Below are 22,165 nucleotides of genomic sequence, written 5' to 3'. Positions count from 1 at the left end.
TTCCTCCTGGTCTCCCATGGGGTGCAGGGCCCAAGGACTTGGGCCATCCTCCACTGCACATCCCAGGCCACAGCAGAGAGCTGGACTGGAAGAGGGGCAACCAGGACTGAATCCGGCGCCCCGACCAGGACTAGCAGGCAGAGGATTAGCCTAGTGAGCCTCGGCGCCGGCCCTATTTATTTTCTTAAAGGTTTGTTTTATTTGGCCGGCGCCGCGGCTCAGTAGGCTAATCCTCCGCCTAGCGGCGCCGGCACACTGGGTTCTAGTCCCGGTCGGGGCGCCGGATTCTGTCCCGGTTGCCCCTCTTCCAGGCCAGCTCTCTGCTGTGGCCCGGGAGTGCAGTGGAGGATGGCCCAAGTGCTTGGGCCCTGCACCCCATGGGAGACCAGGATAAGTACCTGGCTCCTGCCTTCGGATCAGTGCGGTGCGCCGGCTGCAGCGCTCTGGCCGCGGTGGCCATTGGAGGGTGAACCAACGGCAAAAGAAGACCTTTCTCTCTGTCTGTCTCTCACTGTCCACTCTGCCTGTAAAAAAAAAAAAGATTTGTTTGAAAGACAGTTACAGAGAAAGGTAGATACAGAGGTCTTCCATCCACTGGTTCACTCCCCAGATGGCCTCAACGGCCAGAGCTGCGCCGATCCAAAGCCAGGTGCCAGGAGTTTCTTCTGGGTCTCCCACGTGGGTGCAGGGGCCCAACGAGTTGGACCATCCTCTACTGCTTTCCCAGGCCACAGCAGAGAGCTGGATCGGAAGTGGAACAGCCGGGACTAGAATCGACGCCCAATTGGGATGCCGGTGTTTCAGGCACCAGGACTTTAACCCGCTGAGCCGCAGCACTGGCCCCTCCACACTTTTAAAATTTGTTTCTGGGGCCGTTGCCTTGGCTCACTTGGTTAATTTCCTCCTGCTGCACTGGCATCCCATATGGGCGCTGGGTTCTAGTCCTGGCTGCTCCTATTCCAGTCCATCTCTCTGCTGTGGCCCGGGAAGGCAGTGGAAGATGGCCCAAGTGCTTGGGCGCCTGCACCTGCGTGGGAGACCAGGAAGAAGCACCTGACTCCTGGCTTCGGATCGGCGCTGTGCACCTGCCACGGAAACCATTTGGCGGAAGCAACGGAAAAGGAAGACCTTTCTCTTTGTCTCTCTCTCTCTCACTGTCTAACTCTGCCTGTCAAAAAAAAAAAAAAAATTGTGTCTAACTCAGGCTTTTGTCCTCTAGAAAAAATGTCAGCAGGTTTTCTCTTTCAAGGGCCCAGTAGTACAGTAGCTCCCCAATACCCAGTTTTGCTTCAGTTACCTGCAATGAACCACAGTAAGAGGACATTACTTGGAAAATTCTAGAAGTAAACAACTCATAAATTTTAAATTGTGTGTCGCTCGAGTAACATGATGAAATCTCCCTCAGTCCCACTCCCCTCTCTGCCTGGATGTGAATCATCCCTTTGTCCAGTGTATGCATACCATATGTTCTCTCCACTCATTAGTCACTTAGAAAACCTTTTGGTAATCTGATTGACTGTCATGGTGTCAGCACTTGCGTTCAAGTAACCCTTGTTTTACTTAATAACCCTAAAGTGTGAATAGTGATGGTGGCTCTCAATTTAGATGTTTAGAAAAAGTGTAGAGTGGCCTCCTTTAGGTGAAAGAGTAATGATGTTGGCAGTTTGAATATGCCAAAGAGAAAAGCTGTGCATACCTCCTTTAATGTAAAAGTCCAATAAGGAAAAAAAAATTATATGTAAGAGCTACAATAAAATATTTTCAGAGAAACCACATTCACATTATCACAATGTATTGTTATGTCTTATTAGTTATTATTAATCTCTTACTGAGCCTAATTTATAAATTAAACTTTACCGTTGGCACATATGTCTGGGAAATAGGCATATATTCATTGAGGGGGAGGTCTGGTTCTATATGTAATTTTGGGGGAGGAGAGATTTGCTACTATATGTGAGTTCAGGCATCCACTGGAATCTTGAACTATGAGGAAGCTACTTGTGGGTTGGCTTTATGGGCTGCATAAGGTCTCTGTTATAATTCCCTCTTTTCTCTCCCTGTGTGTGTGTGTGTCTCTCTCTTTTTTTTATATAGCCTTTAAAAAATGTAAAACTGTTCATGACTGTGCAAAAATAGGCCATGGCTATTGTTTGCTACCCCCTGCTCCATAATGTCTCTTATTCGAATTTTGCAGTTTGCCTCCTCATGCTGATGTTTAATGTACTCCTTTTTCCCATTTCCCCCATAATTGGCATTTTTAGATGTTTCATAGGTGGTACTGTGTATATCTGACTTCATCTTAGGTTAGTTTGTCCCACTTTTGGAAATATCAAGATTGATCAGTAGGCTTGTGTGTTGTCAGTCAAATTCTGTCTATTATAATGTTCACTGTCAACCTTTCAGTTAAGGCTTTTCCAGATACTGATTATCATTGCCTAGATCCATTATTTTATTAGATGTTTCCTTTTGTTTGTATTGACTGGAATTCTCTCATAAAGAAAAACTCAACAACTATTTGTTTATCTGAATTACAGTTTTTAAGGACAGGAAAAAGAAATACTCTTTCCCTTGAAAACTTTTTAGAAAAAGAATTGGCATCCTAGAAATCTCTAAAGTTTATTAAATAAAATCATTATAATTTTATATAATTTGAACACCAAAACATATTTATGTACATATAAGTAATGTTTTCTTATTTATATTGTTTAATACATTGTCTCATCCTCAGCCAGAGGATTCTTTGGCCAATATTCTAACTTTCCTACTGCAGACACAGAAGTAGCCATTTCTCTTTAAACCCCTGCTTCCTTGAGTGGGAAGTGATATTTTGAGACTTAGTACTGTGGTTGCTCATTAGTACTGGGTTGTCACTATTTCTAAAGCTTTTAACTGGACAGAACTAGAAAAATATGCATTTTTAAAGAAAAATTTATACTGACATACCTTATTTAAATTAGAGTATAAGACTATTATTGTAGTAGTCCATTTTCTGTGGCTAATATAACATAGATTGGGCCGGCGCTGCGGCTCAATAGGCTAATCCTCCGCCTTGTGGCGCTAGCACACTGGGTTCTAGTCCCGTCCCGGTCGGGGCACCGGATTCTGTCCCGGTTGCCCCTCTTCCAGGCCAGCTCTCTGCTGTGGCCTGGGAAGGCAGTGGAGGATGGCCCAAGTGCTTGGGCCCTGCACCCCATGGGAGACCAGGAGAAGCTCCTGGCTCCTGCCTTCGGATCAGTGCAGTGCGCCGGCCGCAGCGCGCCAGCCGCAGCGGCCATTGGAGGGTGAACCAACTGCAAAAGGAAGACCTTTCTCTCTGTCTCTCTCTCTCACTATCCACTCTGCCTGTCAAAAAAAAAAATATATATATATATATAAAACATAGATAGGGTAAAGTATAAAAGAAAAGTGTATTTTGGCTAACAGTTCTGGTACAAGTGTGAAGGGCTGCATCAGGTGATGGACCCTCTTTCTGGCAGTGCCCAAGGTTGTGCAGGGTGAATGGGAGGAACTGCACTTGTGTGTATCCTCTTATCTGTCTCTCTCTTCTCATAAAGCCACCAATATTCAATCATGTGGAATATACCCAGGCTTTATGTAATACTCATCAATTTTCAGAGGCCCCACCTCTCAATATCAATATTTTTAAAGATTTATTTATTTGAGACAGTTAGAATTTCCATCCTCTGATTCACTCCCCAGAAAGCTGCAATGGTCCAGGCTAGTTCAGGCTGAAGCCAGGTGCTAGGAAGAAACATCACAATTTTTGACTAATTCAGTTTTCACAGTTTATTTTGTTGGGATTGTTGACATATTGTTTAATACTGAGTCAAGAAATGACAGTTTCATATACTTAAATACATTTATTCATTTCTAGAGTTATTACTGACTTACCATTGTGTTTGCTTGGTTTTAATTTAAACAAGACTCAAAATATTTGTATAAGTAAGAAATTTACCAGTGTCACTAGTTCACCTGATTTTGATGTAGTAAGGGAATAAAAAGGAAATTGTAAAGATGTTACTTGTAGCAAACCAAGAATGTGTTTATGCTTTTTTGACTAGAACACTGTACTTAGGATGATCAGATAAGAACCTGTACCTGGCCAGTATCTGTATGTCTTTTTTTTTTTTTTTTTTTTTTTTTTGACAGGCAGAGTGGACAGTGAGAGAGAGACAGAGAGAAAGGTCTTCCTTTTGCCGTTGGTTCACCCTCCAATGGCTGCCGCGGCTGGCGCGCTGCGGCCGGCGCACCGCGCTGATCCGAAGGCAGGAGCCAGGAGCTTCTTCTGGTCTCCCATGGGGTGCAGGGCCCAAGGACTTGGGCCATCCTCCACTGCACTCCCTGGCCACAGCAGAGAGCTGGCCTGGAAGAGGGGCAACCGGGACAGAATCCAGCGCCCCAACCAGGACTAGAACCCAGTGTGCTGGCGCCGCAAGGCGGAGGATTAGCCTATTGAGCCACGGCGCCAGCCTGTGTGTCTTTTATTTTTAATCTTTCCATGTACTACCTGGAGGTACCTGCCAGCATTCGTGAAGCTAAGCAACAGAAAGATATTAGATGTCTCTGTATTCAATATGTAAATATTGATGATTCCCTACATGTTAGTATGAGGCCCTTCCTCCTCACCTATGTAACTTGTTCCTTAGACTCTCTGAGGTTCATTTTCTCTAGAAAGCAAGACTTTTTTGTTCCTGTGTGGATAGTGTGAATCAGGGTGGTAGTATAGTGGTCAAAATTCATTTACAGAGATAATATATTAGTTGCTAATTTAAACAGGAAGGAATTTATTTGTAGATATTAAATGGTTTACAGACTCTTGGGGAGTACAGAAGATAGACTAGGATAAGCCCCTGGGAATTAGTCTTAAATATACACAGAAGTGAGCTGCTAAGTGAGGACCTTCTCCCACTGTGGCCAAGAAATTGCTTCTGGTTGAACCAGGAAAATGCATTTACAGCTCTGGGCTCCAAGGGCTTGCCTTGTCTGTTGTAATACCATAAGCAAAATGTCTACTCTTTCCTCTCCTAATTTAATTCTGAATTTAAATGTTGTTTAAATATATGGTAAACCTAAACATACCTGCAGTTATATCTAGGAAATGTGGTTGTAACTGTCTCAGCCTTTGCATAGTAGAAGGTTTGAGTAGATGTTGCTTAAGCAATTCAAAATACCTGTCCCAGGGGATCTGACTGCTTATTATTCAGACTTTAAGTGAATTCTCTTATTTTGCTCCAAATTTTATCCTGCACCCCCTCTTTGGTTTGGTAATTAATAAACTTTGCTTCTTATGTTTTAGATTCACAACAAAATTGAGCAGAAAGTACAGTTCTCATTTACCCCCACCCAACTGTCCCAGCCATGGTCTACCCTACTGTCAATATTTCACACCACAGTGGTGTATTTGTGAATGACTGACAAACATACATGGACACATCTTCAGCACTCAAAGTCCATTACCTTAGAGTTCACTCTTGTTTCACTTACCTAAAAGTCCTCTATTTCTCCTGTTCATCCTGCCCTTTCTTTTGACCACTGCCAAACTTTATATTTTTACAGCCTCCATGGTTTTGTCCTTTCCAGAATGTCATGTTTTTGGAATTCTATAGTACGCAATCTTTCAGATTGGCTTCTTTGGCTTAGCAGTATGCATTTAAGTTCCTTCCATTCTTTTGATGACTTGATAGCTCAACTCTTCTTAGCATTTACTTCTATTCCATTGTCTGGAGGTACCACAGTTTTTCTATGTGTTCATTTGCTGAAGGACATCTTCCAAATTTTGACAATTGTGAATAAAACTGATATAAACATCCACATACAGGTTTTTGTATGGACAAATTTTCAGTTCATTGTGATAAAAACCAAGAATTGTAATTGCTAAATCATATAGTAAGAGTATCTTTAATTGTTTAAAAAACTGCCAGATTGTCTTCAAATTGGCTTGCATTCCCACTAGCAGTCAATGGAGTTGCAGTCTGGTCTGCATTGTTGTCAGGCCTTTAATTTTGTCACGGTTTGGAGTTTTGGCCATTTTGATAGATGGGCAGTGGTATCTCATTGTTTTAATTCTCAACTTTCTAATGGCAAACAATGATGAGTATGTTTTCATATGCTTACTTGCCATCTGTATATCTTGTTTGCGGAGGGTCTATTCAGTTCTTTTGCCTCTTGTAATGGAGTTATTTGTTTTCTTAATTTTGAGTTTTCAGTGTTCTTTGTATATGTTGGGTAGCAATCCTTTCTGAGATGTGTCTTTTACAAATATTTTCTCCCAGTCTTCTCATTCTCTTGACAGTGTCTTTCGCAGATTAGAAGTTTTTAATTTTAATGACAGTTTAAAATTGATTTCTTTCATGAAACATGTCTTTACTGCATGTTGAATAAGTTATCATCATATGCAAGATTACCTAGATTTTCTTCTGTTATGTAAGAGGTTTACATTTTTATGTCTTACAGTTTATATGGTTCATTTTGAATTAATTTTTATGAAGTGAGTAAAGGCTCTGTCTAGATTCATTTGTGTACATGCAGATGTCCGCTTGCTCCAGCACTTTTGAAAGACTGTCTTTGCTTCATTGTATTGCCTTTACTCCTCTGTCAAAGATCAGTTGACTATATTTATGAGGGTCAATTTCTATTCCATTTATTTGTTGTTTTACCAGTACTACACTATCTTGGTTACTATAGGTTTATAGTAAGTCTTGAAGCTGAAAAATGTTATTCATCCACTTTTATTATTTTTAATATTATCTATTCTTGAGCTTTTGTGTCTTCCAGTAAACTTTAGAATCCATTTATCTGTATCCACAAAATAACCTGGGATTATTGATAAAGGATGGGATTGCATTAATATAGGTCAAGTAGGGAAGAACTAGCATATTGACAATATTGGGTTTTCCATTGCAGGAGTCTGCCATTATCTATTTACTACTGTTGACATCTCATAAGAGTATTATAGTTTTCCGCCTGTAGATTGAGTGCAAATTGACTTTATACCTAAGTCTTTCAGTTTGGGGAGTGCTAATATAAATGCAATATGTTTTTAATTTCAGATTCCACTTGCATATTACTGATACACAAGCAATTTACTTTTACAGATTAATATTGTATCCTGGCAACCTTGATATAATCAATCATTTGTTCTGGTGGGTTTATTGTTTATTCTTTCATATTTTATATGTAGATAATAATGTCATCTGCAAACAAGAACAGTTTTGGTTTTTTTTCCTTTCTTTCTAATTTGCACTTTTATTTCCTTGTTATACTGCTTTTAGTAGGAATTCTGGTATAATATTGGAAAGCAATGGTAAAAAGGAACATCCTCTCCTTGTTCCTGTTTGTCAGTACATTTAGAGTACCTGAATTCTCCAGTTCTTGAAAATTCCAATGTTTTGTTGCCAGTTGACATTAGCATCTTATTGATACTTTTGCTTTAACTTCTTAGGTCTGCTGTCCAGTTTACAACTGTCTGTATGCCTTTCTTACTGTATTCTGTTGAAATCTCTTGTTTGCTTTTCTTTAAACATCTATCTGCTTTGTCTTCGGGGTTTTTTGGCCCTTTATTATTTAACAGTAATTTTAGAAAGGAGAAGAAATAAACATATTCATCCAATCCAGTGTGTTTAACCAGAAGTCTTAATTTTATCCTTTACCATTTGATTCCCCACTCAGTCATTTCTGTGTTCATCCTTTCATTTTCATTATTCATTTTGCTGATTTATGCAATGTACATAAACACTTTCAAATCAGTCCCAGGTAGTCAGGTCTATAATTGTCAGTTTACTCTCCAGAATGTCATTAATAGTAGTTAATTTCTCAAACCTTAGGGACTGGAAGCATCTGCACTTTAGATTTCTTAAATACTTGTTGAGTAAGGCCAACATCAAAGTTTGAAGCCCACAGTAGCAAATTTCTAAGATGTTGATAGTAGTACAGTGGTAGAGAAATTCACAAGTAATAATTTTTGGTCCTCCATTTTAGAAGTTTGGGAAGTTGATGAACAGATCAAGAAGCAACAGGAAACACTTGTGAGGAAAGTCACATCAATCTCCAAGAAAACTCTGATTAAGGAAAAAGTCATTGAATATAAAAGAGTTGCAAAAATATTTCCTCTGAGTTCAGACACTGTTACTTCGAAACAAAGCTTCTCTGGATGTGACTCACTTGATAAGGGTTTGGAACATAATTTAGACTTGCTTAATTATGAAAAAGGCTCTGTAAGAGAGAAAAATTATGAATGTAATGAGTATGAGAAGCCATTTTACCATTGCTCCTCTTATGTTGTAACCCCCTTTAAGTGTAATCAGTGTGGACAAGACTTCAGTCATAAATTTGACCTCATCAGACATGAGAGAATTCATGCTGGAGAGAAACCCTATGAATGTAAGGAATGTGGAAAAGCCTTCAGCAGGAAGGAAAACCTTATTACACATCAGAAAATTCACACTGGGGAAAAACCATATAAGTGTAATGAATGTGGAAAAGCTTTCATTCAGATGTCAAATCTCATTAGACACCAGAGAATTCATACTGGGGAAAAACCTTACGCGTGTAAGGATTGTTGGAAAGCCTTCAGTCAGAAATCAAATCTCATTGAACATGAGCGAATTCACACTGGAGAGAAACCCTACGAATGTAAGGAATGTGGGAAATCTTTCAGCCAGAAGCAGAATCTTATTGAGCATGAGAAAATTCATACAGGGGAGAAACCTTATACATGTAATGAATGTGGTAGAGCTTTTTCTCGAATGTCATCTGTTACTCTGCATATGAGAAGTCATACAGGGGAAAAACCCTATAAATGTAATAAATGTGGAAAAGCTTTTTCTCAGTGCTCAGTATTTATTATACACATGAGAAGCCATACAGGTGAGAAACCGTATGTATGTACAGAATGTGGGAAAGCCTTCTCTCAAAGTTCATCCCTAACTGTGCATATGAGAAATCATACAGCTGAGAAACCCTATGAATGCCATGAGTGTGGAAAAGCCTTCAGCCGGAAAGAAAATCTCATTACACACCAGAAAATTCATACTGGAGAAAAACCTTATGAATGCAATGAATGTGGGAAAGCTTTTATTCAGATGTCAAACCTCATTAGACACCAGAGAATTCATACTGGGGAGAAACCCTATGCATGTACAGTCTGTGGAAAAGCCTTTAGTCAGAAATCAAATCTCACTGAACATGAGAAAATTCATACTGGAGAGAAACCCTACCATTGTAATCAATGTGGAAAAGCCTTCAGTCAGAGACAGAATCTCCTCGAGCATGAAAAAATTCATACTGGAGAGAAACCATTTAAATGTAATGATTGTGGTAAAGCCTTCTCTCGAATTTCATCTCTTACACTTCATGTGAGAAGTCATACAGGGGAAAAACCCTATGAGTGTAATAAATGTGGAAAAGCCTTCTCTCAGTGCTCACTACTTATTATACACATGAGAAGTCATACTGGTGAGAAACCCTTTGAGTGTAATGAATGTGGGAAAGCCTTCTCTCAGAGAGCATCCCTTTCTATACATAAGAGAGGTCATACAGGTGAGAAACGCCAAGTGTACTAGATGAGGAAAGGCCTGCTGTTAAATTCAACTCCATTTAAATATGTCACATAAGTCTAAGAAAAGTGAAGATCTTTATGGAGAAAAAACTAAATGTTTGTTGAAGGGTCTAAGACTTGAATAAGAAGAGACATACCATACATAAAGATGGAAAAAAATGTTATCATAAAGATGTCAGCCCTCCTGAAAAGCTAGACTTATTGCAATTCCAAACAGGATTGTCTGGGATCTGTGCAAAAATATTCTAAAATTCATGTGAAGTAGAAGCATATGGATTGCTGAGACAATTTTTTTTAAAAGACAAAGAAGAGACCCTCACCATATAAAAAGTCTGTGATATTTGTGCATTAATAGGTAAATAAACAATTTTTAAATAATAGAGTGCCTAGAAACAGACCCGGAAGTGTACATGAACTTTGTGTATGTTAAAAATGATGTCATGAGTCAGTAGGAAAGTGATAGCCTAGTTAATTAAAAAAATTGGAATATTTGATTCTCTGTACTAAGGAAAATAAAACTACATACAACCTTACAACATACAAAAAGAATATTGTAAGAGATTTGAGCATGATGTGAAAAAGTCAAACACCAAAACCACTGGGAGAAAATACAGGATACTGTCTATGACTTTGAGGAAAGGGAGCATTTTTTTTTCCCCAAGACAAAAGGACTTTGCAATTCCACTTCTGGATATAAATTCTATAGGAAATCACAATAATGCATAAGAAATATATATATATATGAATTGAAAACAGCATAAATATTCATCAATAGGATAATACATGAATGAAATGTAATATATTCAAATGAAGAAATAGTATCCAGCAGTTAGAAGGAATGAATCAGATCCATATTGTATAGCACGGATAGTTATTTAAAACAGTGTTGAGTAAAAAAAAAAAGATAGAGGTGAAACATGTTGTAAACTGATATTCATATAAATTGGAATGAAATTTGCAAAGAACAGAATTGTTTACTATTGAAGTATGTATGTAAAACAATTTTAAATGGATTGGAAAGATACATACAAAATTTTTATAGTGTTATCTTTGGCAGGCAATTGATATTGGGAGGCCTTTAACTTCACTTTTAATTTTTATGCTTTAGAAAAATTGGTTACATATAAAATAAAACCAAAAACTTAGTGAAACACAGCATTAATATTAATGCTTTGTCTTAATAGTGTTTTTCTAGCTATCTCTGAGAATTAGCAAGCAAAGGAAAGCGTGTGCCAGTACAGAGAAGTGTTACAGTGGAATCATGTGCTTATTAAATGCTAACCTGCTTTATAAAAAATTATTTCAGAAAATTAGTAATTAGGCTCACCCTGTTTATTATATGAAATTAGCATATTTTATTTTGTAATTTTATATTTTTAACATTTCTGAAATTGAGACATCTTTCAAACAATGACAAATTAACTCAAACATTTAATTACTAAAAATTTGAAAACCAGATGCCACTGTAACAAATGAAATGTGTTTTTATTTACCATTTTAGGGCATCATGATCTGTTTATAGCCCCTACCTTCTAAATTTGTCTAACTACTTGAAAACTGATTTGTTAGATTCATAGCTAACTAATTATTAATATTGTTAGAGTCATTTTGGAGAGAATGAGATTTTCCTGAGCAATTGGCTTTGCACTATGAATTTTCTAGGTTTGTAAGTTTTCATACAACCAGCATAGGATTTGTGTTATTATCAATTATTATATTTGGAAATGAGCCTTTTTACTTTCTTGGGGTGACCATAAACAGTTGTGTTAAATTGCTTCAGTTTTAACCTACAGATCATTTTATTCTTTCCACAACTCTTGACTTTTACAACCCAGCTAGTTCTGGTTGGAAGCGGTGGTGGTCCCAGCCCCTGAACAGTGATAATAGAGTCCTTTAACAATACATGAACCAACCCTTATTTAGGGAAACTTTTCTTAGGCCTTCTGTACAATGTTATTTGATATATAGAAAGCCACTAAGTATCTTTTTCAAAAGGAAGCAATGGGGCCGATGTTGTGGCACAGTGGGTTAAGCTGCAGCTTATGACATTGGTATCCCATATATGAATGCTGATTCAACATCTGGCTGCTCCGTTTCCAGTCCAGTTTCCTGCTAACATTCCTGGGAAAGCAGAGGAAAACAGTCTAAGTACTTGGGTCCCTGCCATCCATGTAGAAGACAAGTTCTTGGTTCCTGGCTTCTGCCTGCCCAGACCTGGCTGGTACAGCCATTTGGGGGAGTGAACCAGGGTATGGAAGATCTCTCTGTCTGTCCCTCTCTATTTCTGTCTCTGTCACCTTGCATTTCAAACAATTTTTTTTTTTAAAGGAAAGAATCTGAATATTGGTCAAATAGGCTAATCCTTCGCCTGTGGCGCCAGCACACCAGGTTCTAGTCCCAATCAGGGCGCCGGATTTTGTCCCAGTTGCTCCTCTTCCAGTCCAGCTCTCTACTGTGGCCTGGGAGTGCAGTGTAGGATGGCCCAGGTCCTTGGGCCCTGCACCCGCATGGGAGACCAGGAGAAGCATCTGGGCCCCTAGCTTCAGATCGGCGTGGAGCGCCGGCCGCTGGCAGCCATTGGGGGGTGAACCAACGGAAAAAAGGAAGACCTTTCTCTCTCGCTCTCTCACTGTCCACTCTGCCTGTCCAAAAAAAAAAAAAAAAAAAAAAAAAATTTATATGTGAACATCAACTGCATGAATTTGAAGTTGATTTTACAAAAGTAAATCTCAAACTAAAGTTGTGAAGTACAAGTACATTAGACTGTTACTAGGTATTTTTGAATCTTGACAGTTGCATATATAATTAGAATGTTTGATTTTAATAAAACAATGATTTACTAAAACTTAAGTGAATATTGTCATTTTAGTCATATAGTTAAAGGTTTTATACTAAATCCAGTTTTGGCAGCATATCTTTGTTGACCTTTCTATTTAAATTGATTTCAAATCTCAATGTTATCTACACAGGAAATCCTATATAAGTATTTTCTTTTGAAAGACAGTTTATTATCTAAACAATCATTTTTCTCCGATTTTATTATTTTGTACTTCATATGCCTTAAAACCTCTTCCCTTTCTTAACATAACTGTGGAGTCAATAGAGCAGTTTAAATTTTCCAGTAAGGTCCATAAAGGTCACTAGGTTTCTCTTTTGTCTTCACCTTCACCCCCATAAACTGGCTGAGGTTATCAGGTATAATAAAGTCCCTGAGAGTAAATGGGGGCGTAAAGTCTAAGAAGGTTGTTTTAGTGCTGGTGTGTCAGCAAGCAAATGATATGATCTCTGTAAATTAATTTTCCTCCATCCTAAAGAGTAGAAACATTAAGATAGGTTTAAGTGATCAGGGTAACACTCTAAAAAATCATAGCCAATCCCTCTTTACCTGAACATACATTCACTACCTGAAGAGTTCCCATTCTAGGTTTCAGACTTTCTAAGGTCCAACTCTTGTGGAGGACACAAAATTAAACATCAGTTAATAGTGGCTTGGACTAAGAGACCTAGCAGTAGAAAATGGTAGATGTGAAATACACTTTGGAAGTAATTCAGTAGAAATTGCTGATATGAAAAATAAGGAAGAATGAGATAAATGATACCAACTGGCTGGATGGTAGACCATTTGATAAAAATGCATTAGGCTAGGAAGATATTTTAGAATAAGGGTTGTAGGATGGAATCTCAGACTTTGGTTTCTGTCATGTTTCCAAGAAGCAGACCTTAAATTGAAAATTTTTTGCAAGTGATTTATTAAGGAAGTGAACATCATGAAGCCATGGAGGAAACAGGTCTGGAAAGAGAAATAAGTGAAGGGTCTGATCTCAGATGTAGGCCATGAAAGGCTGACCCCCTAGAGGAACTCTAGAGTGTAATGTTCACTTCAAAGTTGCCAGGATTCTACTTTCAAGATGAAGGCATTTGTGCTACCAACTGCTGAGGATCTTGACTGCTGGCAACTCACTGCCAGGTTCCTCTCCAGGAAATGATCTTAGATGAAGGGAGCTGCTTATGGAAGGGTACGCTGTCTTCAATTGTTCTACAATTTTTGCAAACATCCTCAAGTGGCTTGACAGCTGGCTTCTTATCTGTGCTTCTGTATTCAGGCTAGTAATGTCATATTCACATAGTTGGGAAACCACTTTATACACATGTGTACAGAGGGCAAAATAAAGGAAATGAAGGGGATACAGGGAAATAATGTTTGAGCATTATTTTTCAATATTTTTTACTCAAGGGCCTTTAGGGATTACCAGAGGTTTGTTGTTGTTGTTGTTGTTGTTTTGTCAGAGTTAGTGAGAGAGAAAGGTCTTCCTTCCTTTGGTTCACCCCCTAAATGGCCGCTACAGCCAGAGCTACGCCGATCCGAAGCCAGGAGCCAGGTGCTTCCTCCTGGTCTCCCAGGTGGGTGCAGGTGCCCAAGCACTTGGGCCATCTTCCACGGCCTTCCCGGGCCACAACAGAAAGCTGGACTGGAAGAGGAGCAGCCGGGACTAGAACCCGGCATAGGCAGAGGATTAGCCAAGTGAGCCACAGTGCCGGCCCTTCCCAGATCACTTTTTAAGATCTGTGATGTCATGGACTAAAGAGGAATCTCAAGGAGAGGTATAGGCATGCTATTAATAATACATGATCCTAGATGGAGGACTTGAAAAAAGAATAGTAAAGAAAATGTCAAATATGTGAAACATATATTAATAGTGAAAAAGAAAAATTGATGTGCAGGGTTTAAAGGAAGATACTGGAAACTGGATTAGGAAAATTGACCTATTGAACATACATGAAACTTCAAAATCTACATCATCACAGCAATGATGAAACATTTAAAGAAACTGATCATTAAGAGCATATCGACATCATTAGATTGGTATCTTAAACTGCATTTGCATCATAGTGCAGTTCAACCAGGCATCAGTTATGAAAACCTGGCATCTTTATATGTCAAAAAGCAAGAATGTAACCAAAGACTAATGTGGCAATTCTAAAGTATATGGGTACCAACTTGAAGGTTCTCTCATTGGCCAGAGACAAAATGGTTTTTCAGTAATAGAAAGATTAATGTAAAATTAATGTATACAAGTCTATACAATTTGTAAAAGTCCGCATTATCAAATGATGCTGAGAAAATAGCAAGAAATTTTACTGTTTTTATCACTGGTGAGTGTATCAACTCCTTATTCTGAAAATATGACTATTAGTATTAGAAAGTATTTAAACTTATCCTGCCTTCGCTGTATGAATATTGTCTCATAGCACCCAATAAAAGAGGTTGCAAATAACCAAATAGTTTATAAATGAAAGTTCTATACAAAACAGTTGTAGTTAATGTGAAAAGAATGCTAGAATTAGAAAAATCAGCATTTTACAACTTCAAATCATCGCATGCTGAAACATTAAAATGAAAGACTGAAATCTGGTTATTTTGAGGATGCTAAAGTAACCTGACCTAAAGTGAAACTTCAAAATTGAAAAATCACTTTCACCAACTGCTCAGTCTGTACCTAAAAGGACAATTAAATATTATGTTCAATTTTATACAACATAAAGACAGCCAAAAATATTTATATTCTAATTGACGAAAAAAGGAAGAAAGTTTAGTAATATCAGTAAGAAACAACCAGAGGAGCATTTAGTTTAGCCTAGTGTTAAAAATGGTTTTGTCTCACATAGATTATCTGGGTTCCGTACTTGACTCCAGCTCCTGACACCAGCTTCCCACCAATGCAGACCCTTGGAGGCAGTAGTAATGGCTCAAATAATTAGATACCTCCCACTGACATGGGAAACATGAGTTGCATTCCCACCTCCTAGCTCCAGCCCTGGCCAGTGTGGGCACTTGGAATGTGAACTAACAGAAGCAAGCAAGCTCTCTTTATCTAAAATTTAAAAAAAAAAAAAAAAAAAAAAAAAAACAAAAGGCAAGTCTTGAATGTTGCATGTTCTACAGGATAACTTACGTGCTCATGTCAGTGAGTTAATGGCATGAAAAAAATAGTATTCTATAAAACATTAGAGACTTATAATCAAACACATGGTATAGAGCCTGTTTGGATTATTTTTTAAGGAATCCAATGAGTAGTGGTATCTCACTTTTTCTGACTAACAAGGTCAAGTACCTTTTCATACTTTTATATAACTAGCCACTTAGATATCTTCATTTATGGAGTGCTTGTTCTGGTCTGTTGCCCATATTTTTGTTGGGCCATCTGTCTTGCTAATATAAATCTCCTTTATCAGATGATGCATCTCACTATGGCTCTTTTTTTTTTAACCTCCTTCATGATGTCTTCCAGTGAATAGAAGTTACTACATTTTAGTGATACATATTTTAATATTTTTCTCTTATGGTTTGCTTTTATGTCCAGTATTTTAAAGTCTTTGCCTACATCAAGATCCTAAATATATTTTTCTGTTATTTCTTCTAGAAATTTTTAAGTTTGCTTTCCATGTTAGGTCTAGAATTGGTTTTTAAGTAATTTATATGTACATTTTGAAGTAAGGATCAAGCTTCATTTTTTTCCCTCACATGAATATATAGTTGACCTAGCATTATTTATCAAAAACATCATTTTGTTTACCCATAATGTTCACTGTCATCATTGTAACACATTTTGATGAATCAGGTATCTGAAAATGCGAAGTCTGTTTTGGACTTTGATCCACTTGTTTATCCTAGAACCACTACCATGATAGTGACTTTATCACAAGTCTTGTTGTCTGGTAGCACCTTTCAGCTTCATAGTTCCTTGCTTATTCCATTTTCTTTATATTTTCATATACATTTTGGAATTAGTATGCCAGTTTCTACAAAAATTATTCTGCAGTTTTTATTATTAGTGCACTGACTCTATACATCAGTTTAACTGAGAATTGACTCTGCATGAACATGTTATGTCATTCCATTTATTTTGGTCTTCTTTACTATGAGAGTACTTTGAAAAAGTCTTGGAAAATGGAATTGAAAGGTAAGTTTCTTTTGGTGCAAAAAAAGAAAATGAAACCCACATGCAGTTTTTTCATACTACCCATTTCTGTGAACTTTTTGAGGACTCTTTATCGTGTCAAAAGTGATTTGTAGATTTAAATATGAGACTTTGGCAAGTCTATCTTTAGATATGTATTTGGCTCTTTATGCCATTCTAGATGGGACTTTTTAAAGTTTTGTTTATTACTAGCAAACAGTGATTTTTAAAATATTGACCTTACTTCGAGTGAACTGGCTAGTTCACTTATTTATTGTAATAGTTTGTGGGTTCTTTTGCACAAAATCATATCACTTGTAAATAATGACAGTTTTACCTCTTTGTTTCCTGTCTGTGCATATTTATTTTTCTTGCTTTATTGCCTTGGCTGTGACATCCTGTATAGTTTTGAATGGAACTCTCATACAAGTATAGTAGCATCCTTATCATTTTTTTTAACTTTAGGAAAGAAGTGTCCAATATTTCACCACTAAATATAATATCAACTGTAGATTTTTGTAGACATAGTTTATCAGATTAAGAAATTTTATTTCTAGTTTACAGAGAGTTAGATCAGAATTAATACTGATTTTTATCACTTTTTAAAAATCTATTGAAATAAGTGTGAGTTTTCTTTATTTTCTTAATGTGGTGAATTACATTGATTTTTAAATATTAACTAATCTTGCATTTCTGGAATAAACTACTTAGTCATGATTTATTACCTTCTTCATATTAGATTCAATTTGCTGATATTTTGTTTAGAATTTTTGTGTCTTTATCCATGAAAAACATTTTCCTTTCCTTTTAAAAATTTTATGTAATGTTATCATGTTTGGTGTCAAGGCTATTCTCACATCACTAATGAGTTGGGAAATATTCTCATTTTTCTGTTTTATGAAAGAATTTGTAAAATTGGATGAATCTGGAATGTTGGGATGCATTTACTAAAGCAGCCATCTGAGCCTGTTGAGTGACTATGTCTAGATTTCTCTTCTTTCTGATTCATTTACTTGCCTTAGTCATCACAAGTTACTCGAAAGTCAAATACAAGTATCATTGAGACAATATAATATTGTCACACGACAGGCAAATTGACCTGTGGAATGCCAAAAGGAACCCAGACTATCCCTCATGTGTATGGAAGATGTTGTTTTAGTTCCTAGGGCTGCTGTAGCAAATTATCAAGCTGATTGGTTTTAAATGATAAAATTGTATTCTCTGACAGTTCCAGAGACCAGAAGTCTACAACCAAGATGTCAATAAAGCCAGTTCCTTCCAGAGCCTATAAGAGAAGTTCAGTCTTCCACTTTCTGGTAGCTCCAAGTGTCCTTGGCTTGTGGCCACATTGTTTCAGTCTCTACCTCCACAGCAGTATTGCTTCCTCTATTCTATATCACATAAAAAGACATAAATCATGAGATTTAGGGAATGCTTAATCAAAAATAACCTGAGATACTTTGATTTCATCTGTTAAGTACTGTTTCCCAAACAGTCACATTCACCTGATTTAGAGATTAGGAGTTATAAGGTCACCATTCAGACCTTTGCAGATGGAGAAAGACAACAAATCAGTCGGGAAAAAAGGAAAACTTCAATCAGTAGAGTAGGAAAAAAGCTTACTTTGGAAAAAGATGAAGTTAAATTGCTGTTGCCTGTAGAACTCAAAAAGCAGCACCACAGAAATGAAGGATTTTAATGCTAAAAAATGTTAAAACATAGTGTGGTAAAAAAAAAATCTAGAAGAGAGGATTTTTAGTGTCTTCGCTACAAAGAGTTGATAAATGAGAAAAGAGAGATGCTTGCCTTGATTTGAACAAGTTCACCGTGTATAAGTGTATACAAACATCACATGGTCCTCCATAAATTTGTTCAATTATATGTTCCAATTAAAACATATAAGTACAAGAGTCTTAAAAGAATCCATGGAAAATGTGTATGATGAAAAAAACATGATGAATTTCAAAACATTTCTGTACCAGAGTAGGTCTAGCAGTTAAGAGGCAGATGAGGCTGGCGCCGCGGCTCACTAGGCTAATCCTCCGCCTGTGGTGCTGGCACCCCGGGTTCTAGTCCCAGTTGGGGCACCAGTCTGTCCCAGTTGCTCCTCTTCCACTCCAGCTTTCTGCTGTGGCCTGGGAAGGCAGTGGAGGATGGCCCAAGTGCTTGGGCCCTGCACCCACATGGGAGACCAGGAAGAAGCACCTGGCTCCTGGCATTGGTGCAGCATGCCAGCGTAGCGGCCATTTGGGGGGTGAACCAATGGAAGGAAGACTTTTTCTGTGTGTCTCTATCTCTGTCTCTTTCTCTCACTGTCTAACTCTGCCTGTCAAAAAAAAGGTACAGATGAGATGGCTGTGTTCCTTACAATAGCTACCTTAATTAATTAATTAAATGCCAAGGAATAAATTTAACCAAGTAAGTAACTGATGAAAGAAAGTTGGGCTGGGGCCACAGCTCACTAGTCTAATCCTCCGCCTGCGGCGCCAGTACCCCAGGTTCTAGTCCTGGTTGCTCCTCTTCCAGTCCAGCTCTCTGCTGTGGTCTGTGAAGGCAGTGGAGGATGGCCCAAGTGCGTGGGCCCTGCACCCGCATATGAGACCAGGAGGAAGCACCTGGCTCCTGGCTTCCGATCAGTTCAGCGTGCCAGCCATAGTGGTCTTTTGCGGGGTGAACCAACGGAAAAGGAAGACCTTTCTCTCTGTCTCTCTCTCTCACTGTCTAACTCTGCCTGTCAAAAGAAAAAAAAGAAAATTGAAGAGAGATAGACACTTAGACACTGCGATCGTCTTCCAACATGGCCGAAGACAACTCTTCTAACGTTCTTTCCACAGAGAAGCTATCGCAAAATTATAGGCGCAGTCGCACAAGATTCACAAAAGAGCAACTGAAAATCCTCATCAATGCCTTCAATCAAAAACCATACCCCAACTATGCTACCAGACAAGAGCTTGCTTCCGAAGTCAACACTGAAGAGTCAAGGATCCAGGTTTGGTTTCAGAATCGAAGAGCACGACATCGATTCCAGAAAACAGCAGAGTTTAAGGAAGCTTTAGAATCAAGCCAAGGCCATGGAGAAGACCGTCCTCAAAAAGAGACTCAAAACCCACCCTCCCCAGATCTTTCTGCTGTACAAAGAGAATCCAGACGGTGTCGTACCCACTACAGCTCCTCTCAACTGCACACCCTCATCAAGGCATTTATGAGCAACCCTTACCCAGGAATTGATTCCAGAGAACAACTTGCCAAAGAAATTGGGGTTTCTGAGTCAAGAATCCAAATTTGGTTTCAAAACCGGAGAAGTATCCAGAGAAAAAGGAAATCTAATGAGCTCTTAGAACAAGACCCAGGGGAAGAACACTGAGACTGCTTCAGGTCTTTCAAGAAATCTACCTTTTCACCGAGAGTTCAAGATAAACCTTCAAGAAACAGTAAACAGAACTTCAGAAGGCAAATACAGGAGAAACTACACAGTCTGACTGACCCATCCTGGTTTCAAAATTCATCAGACATCGAGACAATGCGAATGAATCTAATAGGAGCCAGTGTTGTGATGCCGGAGTAAAGCCACACTGCTATGCCAGCATTCCATAAGAGCACCGGTTCAAGTGCCAGCTGCTCCTCTTCAGATCCAGCTCCCTGCTAACGTGCCTGAGAAAGCAGCAGAGGATGGCTCAAGGGCTTGGGCCCCTGCCTTCCGTATGCGAGACCTGGATAGAGTTTCTTGCTCCTGGCTTCAGCCTGGCCCAGTTCTGGCCATTGCATCCATTTGGAGAGTGAAAAAGCAGATGGAGGATCTCTTTTTTTTCTCTGTGTCTTTACCTCTCTAACTCTAATAAATAAATCTTATAAATGAACAAAAAAGTTGAAGAGGACATAAAAAAATGGGATGATGATATCCCACTTTCATGACTTGAAGAATTAGTATCATTATAATGTGCATACTCAAAGCAAAAGGGCAGTCAGGCTTCAATAAATGACACTGGGAAAATAGGAGACATACAGAAGAATGAAGCTAGACCCCTGTTTCTCATCATGTACAAAAAAATTAAAGAGTAGAATGAAGACTGTAATTTGAGACCTGAAACTTTGAAGCTACTAGAAGAAAACACAAGTGAAACACTTCAAGTCATTGGAATGAGCTAGGAATTTTTTGGATCAAACCCCAGCGAGAAACAGAAGCATAAATGGGATTTCATTGAACTAAAATCTTCTGCACACCAAACGAAGCAAACCACAGAGTGAAGAGACAAGCTACAGAGGGAGAAAATGTTGGCAAGCCAAATATCCAGAATATAAAATCCAGTTGAAAAATGGTCAGTAGATCTAAACAGAAATATCTCAAAGGAAGGCATATAAAATCAGGCCAGTGTCAGGGCACAGCAGGTTAAGCCCTCTTGTGCAACAGCAGCATCCCAAATAGCAGTGCCAGTTTGAGTCCCTGCTGTCCTACTTCCAATCCAGTTCCCTGGTCATGTACCTAGAAAAGCAGCAGAAGATGGCCCAAGTGCTTGGGCCCCTAAAACACACTTGAGAGGCCCTGAGGAAGCTCCTAGCTCCTGCTTCATCTCCGTCCACCTCCTGCTGTTGTGGCCACTTGGGGAGTGAGCCAGTGGGTGGAGCATCTCTCTGTCTCAGCCTCTCTGTGTAACTCTGTCTTTCAAATAAATCTCTAAGAAAAAACTACAATGAGAAATCAATTCATTCCAGGTATATTGGCTATTATCAAAAAGACAAAAGATAAGTGTTGGCAAGGACGTGGAAAAAGCAAACCGTTGCATACATTTGGAATGTAAATTATTAGTACAGCCATTGTGGAATACAGTATGGATGTTTCTCAGAAAACTAAAAATAGCACACTACTTTACAATCCAGAAATCTCACAACTGAGTATACTTCCAAGGGAAGTGATATCATTGCTGTCAAAGAGACATCTGCGGCCGGCACTGGTGTAATGGGTGTAACTGCTGCCTTCAGTGCTGGCATCCCATATGGGGACTGGTTCGAGTCCCGGCTGTTACACTTCCGATCCAGCTCTCTGCTATGGCCTGGGAAGGCAGTAAAGGATGGCCCAAGTCCTTGGGCCCCTGCACCCCTGTGGAAGAAACCGAAGCTTCTGTCTTCAGACCAGTGCAGCTACTGGCGTTCGTGGCCATCTGGGGAGTGAACCAGCAGATGGAAGACATCTCTCTCTCTCTGCCTCCCTCTGCCTCTCCTTCTCTGTATAACTCAGGCTGTCAAATCAAATAAAATCTTAAAAAAAAAAAAAAGACATCTGCCATCCCATGTTTTTGCTGCATTTTTTCACAGTAGTCAAGAAGTGGAAGCAACCTATGTGTCCATCTATGATGAATGGATAAAGAAAATGTGGTACAAATACACAATGAAAAAAGGCTGAAATCTTGTCATTTACAATAGTAAGGATAAAATTGGAGATGATTATGTTAAGTAAAATAAACCAAAACTTGTTATCATTCATATGTGGAATCTTTTTTTTTAATTTTTTTAATTTTTTATTTTTTGACAGAGTGGACAGAGAGAGAGACAGAGAGAAAGGTCTTCCTTTGCCGTTGGTTCACCCTCCAATGGCCACTGCGGCCGGCGCACTGCAGCCGGTGCACTGCGCTGATCCGAAGGCAGGAACCAGGTG

At 38.7% G+C, this 22,165-nt stretch overlaps 1 protein-coding gene across 6 annotated transcripts in view; it reads left to right on the top strand.

Moving 5' to 3' along the window:
* Positions 1–22,165, top strand: part of ZNF568 (zinc finger protein 568) — a 100,072-nt gene that overhangs the window by 29,987 nt on the left and 47,920 nt on the right. For 2 of the 6 annotated variants that reach the window (XM_017342424.3, XM_070062279.1), the window contains one exon: positions 7,978–15,470. The exons of the other annotated variants lie outside the window; for them this stretch is intronic. In XM_017342424.3, coding sequence (XP_017197913.2) covers positions 7,978–9,560 — 1,583 coding nt within the window. In that variant the 3' untranslated portion in view covers positions 9,561–15,470. Of the gene's footprint in view, positions 1–7,977; positions 15,471–22,165 lie in introns of those variants that run through there. 6 annotated transcript variants of the gene reach the window in all.

This window comes from Oryctolagus cuniculus, chromosome 18 (assembly GCF_964237555.1).
Source record: "Oryctolagus cuniculus chromosome 18, mOryCun1.1, whole genome shotgun sequence".
Classification (NCBI taxonomy): Eukaryota; Metazoa; Chordata; class Mammalia; order Lagomorpha; family Leporidae; genus Oryctolagus; species Oryctolagus cuniculus.
Note: the sequence above shows the minus strand (reverse complement) of the source record. Positions and strands in the feature narration are given on the sequence as shown.